The sequence below is a fragment of the Halyomorpha halys genome, unplaced genomic scaffold (assembly GCF_000696795.3).
Source record: "Halyomorpha halys isolate HHAL.00 unplaced genomic scaffold, Hhal_1.1 Scaffold318.1, whole genome shotgun sequence".
NCBI lineage: Eukaryota > Metazoa > Arthropoda > Insecta > Hemiptera > Pentatomidae > Halyomorpha > Halyomorpha halys.
Genome location: NW_027105968.1, coordinates 225,204 through 233,306, shown reverse-complemented (window position 1 = coordinate 233,306; position 8,103 = coordinate 225,204). Strand labels below are relative to the sequence as shown.

At 29.0% G+C, this 8,103-nt stretch overlaps 1 protein-coding gene across 1 annotated transcript in view; it reads right to left on the bottom strand.

Annotated features, from left to right (window-relative positions):
• The window catches only part of nan (transient receptor potential cation channel subfamily V member nanchung), a 69,053-nt gene that overhangs the window by 43,409 nt on the left and 17,541 nt on the right, over positions 1-8,103 (bottom strand). The window contains exons 2-6 of the mRNA XM_014421401.3: positions 7,690-7,868; positions 7,523-7,610; positions 5,971-6,147; positions 3,502-3,691; positions 1,409-1,562 (exon numbers count right to left, since the gene is read on the bottom strand). Of these exons, the coding sequence (XP_014276887.1) occupies positions 1,409-1,562; positions 3,502-3,691; positions 5,971-6,147; positions 7,523-7,610; positions 7,690-7,868 (788 nt within the window). The remainder of the gene's footprint in view (positions 1-1,408; positions 1,563-3,501; positions 3,692-5,970; positions 6,148-7,522; positions 7,611-7,689; positions 7,869-8,103) is intronic.

The window sequence follows — 8,103 nt, the reverse complement described above, 5'->3', positions numbered from 1 at the left end:
CTGTTATTTTACACTTATGTTTTTGTTTTCCTTATGTAACTATGTGTTTGTATCTTTTTTTTTTAGCCCTGAAGAAGCCCTGCAACGTGGGGTGAAACGTTGGCTCATTAAAATAGTATATTTCTACTATTTGAGTTGTTTTTTTTTACCGCACCCGGACCATATTCCTTTCATAAGAAAATAAATATGTTTATTAACGAATATTTTTATTATAATTGATAAGCAAACCAGTCTCAAACCAGAATTCAAGTTATATGTAACTTAAAATAAAATAAATATGCTAGTTTTCCCATATAATATTCTATTCAGACAGGCTGTTGAATATGATCTTGCCTAGGATGCCCACTATAACTTAGCTTCCAGTAAAAAGATGAGGTAACTTAAAGTCAGCATCCTGAGCAATAAATGTGAACCTGCTTGTCAGCAGTCAATGTGTTAAAATCATGTTTATTCATTTAGGAATTTCAAGAGCTTTTAATGTTTTTAATGATATAGAAGTCCATGAGTGTTACCCTAGTTAGTGTGATAAATGTATGTAATGATCTTTATTTATCCATCTATGGATAATTTTAAGTTATGGTAGTCATTTTTTTTCATCTCTTTCTTAAATTTACGCTATGCTCAACAAATAAAATTACCCAAATCTTGGATCAATTTATAAAATCGTTATTATTTTGTCCATCTCTTGGATACATTTAAGTAATTTAATCATTTTATCCATCTCTTGGACACATTTAAGTAATTTAATCATTTTATCCATCTCTTGGATAAATTTACATAATGGTTATCATTTGATCCCTATTTCCAGTGTTTCTTTTCAGTCAATAATTAGAGCAGATAAGGTATTTTTCTTTACACGAGAATTTTAAAATATTTCATTAGCAAGAAAATCAACTTTCAAAGTTGATTCAGTAATATATATATACTTATTCATAATAAAATTTCTAGCATATCCCTTGATTCATAATAATTTTACTGTGATGTCTTGGCGATGAAGTTTATTATAATATATTTTATAAGTTAATGAGTTAGTCAATAGGGTTATTTTTTTAAATTTCTGACTTATAATGTATTTAAATGTTATATTTATATAATAATAAATCTATTTTTACATACAATTTTATAATCAACCGTTGTTTTTAAATAAACTAAAGTAAAAATATTAATTCATTTTTATAGAAATATTTTATGTGCAGTGTAAGACAATAGGTAAACTTGTTCTGTTTTAAATTATTTTAATTAAAGATTATTTTTGTCTTGAGGGATATCAATATGGTGATTTAATGCCAAACCATTGGTACAACTGTTCTATTTTTGAAATTATATTTTATTGTATCAAACTTTACTTCTGTATTACTCACTAATGAATTGAATACTTTTTAACAGACTTAAATATATTCAAACTTACTATTTTTGAATATATGACAAGCATATGAAGAACTGTATTTCCATTAGTGTCCTGATTGTCGGGGTTAGCTCCTCGCGCAAGCATCAACCTGTAACATTCTTCTTGTCCGAGGCAAGCTGCAAAGGACAGCGGGTACTCTCCCCAATATACATACCTAGATCAAAGCAAAATGGTTCTAAATATCAATAAGAAATAAATTATGTCAGAGCTTTATATGATAATTACTATCCAAGTATTTATTTGAAGATGAATGGAATATGGTCCAGGTGCGGTCAAAAAAACTCAAATAGTAAATGATTATACTATTTTACTATATTTATTTTATTTTATATTATATTATTTTTATATTCTATTATTTTATATTATTTTTATTTATATAATTTATTTTATACTATATTATTTTACTATTATAATCTATATTCCATCTACTATTGGAGTGTTTTTGACCGCACCCAGGCCATATTCCATTCAGCTATACACACGGTCAATCAATATTCTTCTAAGTATTTATTTGTTTGATATTAAATATAAATCACAGATAATTTTCAAACATTATTGATAAAATCTATTAAATATGAGATATATTCTAACACTGAAAACTATAAAAAATTAAACTGTAATTGAACACACAAAAAAGTATTCAATTTTAAAGAACCAAAATAAAAATAATAGATTCAATATTTTTCACTAACAATATGAAAAAAATGATATGAAAATATATATTTAAAATATAAGAATTGAAAGATTATATATGCAATATTAAAATAAAAAATAATGTTATGGAAAGAAGAGGTCTAATTATTAATTAAAGCCACGTTTTAATGGATTTGTTTAATTAAATTTGAAATCACTTGTGATTGTCTTCAAGATTTTATATGAATCTATCATATTCTTCAATAAAAATTTATTATGAATCTGTTTTATGATAATTTTCAGGTCAGAACTTAAAAGATATGTCTGATAGAAATTACTGATAGTTCTAATATGGTTAGGACATTAAGAAGAATATATATAATTTTTTTTTTTATCAATTATTATCTATACTTAGCAACTCACAAATCTAGTTGGCTTAAAATAGAATTAACCCGGCAGGAGTGTCCTCCTTTTTTGTCCCCTAAGAGGTGTCACACAATCATTTACCTCATAGTATACGATTGGTACTATTTTTTTTTATTTAATTGGATGTGATGATGACAAAAATCTTTAGGATTACTTTCAATGAAATTTTAAATTGAAATTGTAAATTGTAGCTCTTCCATCAGGGGCTGAAGAATCCAGATTTAGTAAAGGATCTAAGATCTTCTTGCCTCGGTTCATGATTTAAAATAAGAACCAAAGGAGGAAAATATAAAAGCTTATTTTCCAATAGACTATACCTCAAGCCTAATATAGCTCAAGACTATACCTCTTTCAGGGATAATAAAATGTGTATTTTTTTAAATTAACTTGAGGAGTACAGGATATCTGTGTTGTTATGACGACTAATTAGAAGTTATTCTAGTGAAAGATCATTTGTCATACAGGTTGGGGAACCTTTTGTCTCCAGCCCTATGTCCTTCATCTTCAATTTATGGTACTGGGACCAATCCTAGTTGTTATTTTTATAGTGCCTGTGGTCTCAATAAAGCACCCAGAGGAAATGGTAGCACTCTATGCAGAGGATATTGGTATCAAAGCATCTAGTACCTTTGCTCGTCTAGCCCTCACCATCATTGAAAAGCTAAACCTCAAAAGGATCAGGATGAATCTGGCTAAGACAGACACCATTGTGATGTCATTCAAGAATAAGAAGAAAGCTCTACCTACGCATCTCAACCATATACACAGAGGACCTACTGATCTCCACCACTATCTTCTACCTGGGTGTCACATTGGGTAGGCATCTTACCTTTTCTAGTTACATTTGGGAGAGGCTAAAACTGGCCCAGCAGAAGACATAGAGCAACAATGAGCAAGTTCTTTTTCAGGACCATCTAATCAACATGAACATTAAGAAACTCACCCAATCTTTAGTTTAAACAAGCAACAGATTTTATTTCTAAATTAAAGCTTGCCTGTAGTTGAATTTGTAATAGTAATAGCTGTAGACTAACCCCTCATATGTAGTAAATGATTGCAAGTTGACCCATTCATGATCAAATGAATCAGTTCTTGATGCCTTCTGGTCCTCAGGGCACATAAAGTTCCCAAAGCAGCGTTCATTGACATTTACACCGCTGTCTAGTAGGAATTTCACCATTGCTGGGTCTTCGTTGACAATGGCAATGTGCAGGACACTTTCACCTGGAATATAGGTAATAATGATAAATATTATCAATACTAATATCCTGTTTCATGTGTTATAAATGTGATATAAGTTATATGAGGAGAAGATGATTAGGATTTTGTCCAGTAGAGAACACAAGAGAAGAGAAAGAAATTTATTCATTCATGCTGCCCAAATATATCGGTTTGCCACATTACACAGCATACTGATCAATCTGTGATCGGACATATATAAATTACATATTTTTATATGATACAATATAATAGAAAGATAAAAAAATTTTTTTTCCACAGTATTCTTTTACAATTAATACCAGTCTACAAACTAAATACAAGCTTTTCAATTTATTCATTTTTTTTCTTTCCCCTCCATTTTACAACCCTTAATTTCATTTTATCAACAAATTCCCCTATATAACAAATATTAGAATATCAAAAAACTTATTTTATTCATGCCAAAGTTTCAGGTCTTAATAAGGTTAAGTAAAAAATAAGAAAAGAACTACAATGAAGTAAAACAAAACAAAACATTGTAACAAGAAATAAAAAGAAGATAAAAAATAATAATATGATAAAAAACACCTTTTTCTTCTTATATACACTCTTACTCTACATTTTTTCTCTATACTACTTATGTACCTATATTATTTGCAATCTCTTTATTTTGTAGTTATAGAGTTTTTTTTTTATTCATAATAGATAATATCTTGTTTTGTAATTAGTCCTGATTAATGCTTGAAATATTGGTCAAAACCATTGCACAAATAAAGTAAGTTTTACTAATTTGTGATCTCCACTAACTGCACCCCCGAACATCTTCTTCTCATATAATATTCTTGGTTAAAAACAAATACATTATAATATATCCATTATAATTTAAAATGAATAATCTATGAAATATGAATTACTAGATAATTTTTATCTTTTTATCATTAAAATACCTTAGAAAAGAAGCCTAATTTTAGAATGTTAAGCAAGGAATTTTGTACGAAAAGATAAAAAATCTAGTAGGGAATAATTATTATGCTCATTTTTTATTTTTTTTTATAGTTAGGTTATAGTTGAACCTGAATTCTAAAGTAGTGAATTGAAGGAATAAAAAAAAATCAGGTTTTGAAAAAAGAAATTAGATTTTCAAAGGAACAATTCATTTTTGAAGAATGGCTAACATAACTTGAGAATATAAGAATGCAAATAGGAAATTTATAAAATACATATTATGTTGATTCAAAGAAATCATAATTGTAGATTATTATGGTTAAATAATAATTTTTGTCGCTATTTCTTTAAATGAAGTGCTACACTTAATAAGAAATGAATGATTGTTATTTTATAAATAAGTTTTAAAAAGTTTTTAGCTTATATTCAACCTTCAAATGTTTTAGATATGGTTAGTTCTATAAAAGCCTGTCATTTGATGAACATAATCAAATTGAGATTGTTAGCTATTAATCATTCAGTGGCTATAAAATACATAATACTTTATTGCAACTGTATCATAGTAAACAGATTTTCAGGCAATAAAATTACACATAAATAGTCTGAGATGACTGTTTAATAGTGAGAGGAGAAAAGTTTTGATTAACACGCTTTAAATGTTTTTCAATTCTGGTGTCTTAATTTTTATAATTTATTTGATTAATCAATAATAATTGTGAAATTCAATATCTTTCTTGTGAGTAATTTTAATTAAATGCACATTCAATCATGACATCCACGTTTTAGGAAGTGTGGAATTTTAACAAAATTATTTAAATAATTATTATTAAGTAATAATAATAAAAGATGTGAGAAAGAGGAAAAATAAAAGAATATAATAACAAAAGTAGGCTGTTGCTAAGTAACGGGGGGTGACCAAACATGTGGTATCAGAAGAATCTAGGCAATCAGGAGTAAAGGTTAACTGTGTTTAATAACAATTTAAGTAGGTTCCTTAGTTCACATATCTTCTACTAGTAACAAATGACAATCAGGTATCTGTAGAAACAAAAAAAGAAGAATTTCATCTACAAGTTGATGCTACTTTGGGCTGCAACAATATCATTCAAGGTGTCTTATATCTTGATGGACCTAAAACAATAGCAGACACTAATCCGCCCAGTCAGAAAAGAAAAATCTTGTACAAATTCATTCAGTAGGAGATTGACAGCATAGAAGCAATCAGGAAATATATGAGTTGTTTGAAGAACTAGTTGTGATGTGCCGTGAAGGTGAAACAGGCCAGTTAGGTGGCAAGAATTAGCTGATTATGTGATTGAATTTATGTTTTAAAATAACATCATTTTTTTAAATTTTACCATAGTATTCATCTGACATGTATACGTCATTGATGAGCTTTGGGTAGAACCTGAGAAGCCTCTTAGCCAGATCTGCGTGGAGTGATGTGGCGTTGAGGAGGCAGAGGTGAAGGATGGTCTCCCCAACAGCTCCTCTTTCCTTCAAATCCCAGCACACTTCTCGGTATTTATTAGGATCTGCGTGTTTGGATAGAACAGCATAAAAAATAATATAAAAGAATCATAAGTGTTGAAATAAAATAAAAAAATTATACCTTTTTTCTCTAATTTATTTAATAAAATTAATTTAATTTAACCTCTTTTCTAAGTTTCTTTTGTAAAATAAATTCAATTCAGTATCTTAATTGTATATAATGTGATGTCCTATAAGCGACATGTACCTGATACAAGTTTTAAAATAACATTTAATTTTAATCAAAGCTCAATACTAGGTTTTATTTATTTGTTGGAGTGAAGGGCAGGCATGTACTACATGTGGTTCCTCCCTAACAAATACCAATTATCTTCATGCACATGACTAGACTGGAACTATTTCACCATGAAATAGCATCTCAGCAAGTTGCTAAAGCAAGTTCCATACAATTTTCTGTTGTGATAACTAGTAGCTAGGGCATTACAAATGGAATATCTTTTAAAATTAAGTTGTTATTAGAAAATTCTAAACCAAATACTTTAATCTAACCAACAAAAATATTTCAGAATAACAGAATGGAAAAAATATGGAAAGGGAGAGAGCACTGAAACTAAAGAAAAAGATAAATATATAGCTATAGTGCTGTCTCCTGATCCCTGCTAAGCCCAAAGCAGTAATACAAGAGCCAAGAAGAAAAAAAGGCAGTTATCTTACACCAATTTTTGATCACTTTAATGAAAACTATGTATAATTACTAGCCAAAATTGATGAGTCTGCCAAGTATAGGTAGGGGGAATAAATATAATGGCTGTTTCAAAAGCTTAAAAAAACATTATTTTTCATTCAGAGTTCTATAAATTAATAACTACCAACAACACTAGAAAATCTAAGAGAACATTATTTAGAGAAGAGTAAATTTGCTGAAATATTAGCCCTAAAAGAGCTATTTACGTCCAATGGTTCTCGAGATATAGCTTTTTAAAAAGCAAAATTTCTTAAAAATCTACCGAAAGATTAGTACTTAGTTAATTCATTTTGAAAAATATATATCTCAAAAACCATTTGACTACAGATGTCTATTAGCACTCAAATTAAAGCTAGTTTAATCAGCTATAAAGTAAGTTTATGATGTTTATTTTCGTAGGAGTAGTAGTTTCCATGAAATTTGTTAATAAAATAAAGGAGAGTTCCTCAATGAAACATTTGTTATTATTGTACAAGAAATCTAACCCTATATCTTCGAAAAGAAGTAGAGGTAAATTAGTAGAAGCAGTACATTTCCAGTGAATCACTTAAAATATAATTATTATTAATATTGAGGCAACGATGGCCGAACACGATGGAAATATGAACCCATAGTGTCATGTGTATACTTTTTACTAACTGAATCAAAAGATACAATGCTGAAATTCTCAGTACCTTTAAGATCTTCTTCTGTCGGTTCTGGAACAACGTAGGATTCGATGTCATAATCATCAGGATTCTCCAAGTTTCGCAAAGGAGGCAACTGAAAACAATAATTATCGAAATATAATTTTATTTATTTTAATGTCATATCGATATTATACAGTAATTGAATGAGAGACCATTTTGTGCCTGGGCCGCTCCTTGTTCCTCATGAGGACGAGCTGGCTCACGGGCATCATCTTCCCCTGGCCCTTGTTGTACAAGAACGGCTCTACTTTGGTCTTGATGGCGTGGTCCAGTTCGGCGTATTGCTTTGTCTGTGCTGCGCGTTTCATAAGTTCGACCAGAAGTCCTCCTCCTGTAAACAGGGAGACAATTACGATGTGTATTATAATATTATATTTTAGTGATATTTTCAGTCTAAAGTAAAATAAAATCAAAAAATGTTGACTGTTGCCATAAGAAGAACGAAGACATTGGAAGTTTGACAGTAAAATATGAGAATGAAGAAAAGTATCGACTAATTAATTAATATCAATAATATAAAAAAAATATTATTTCGATGATAAAAGAAAATGTTTTTTTTATTTATG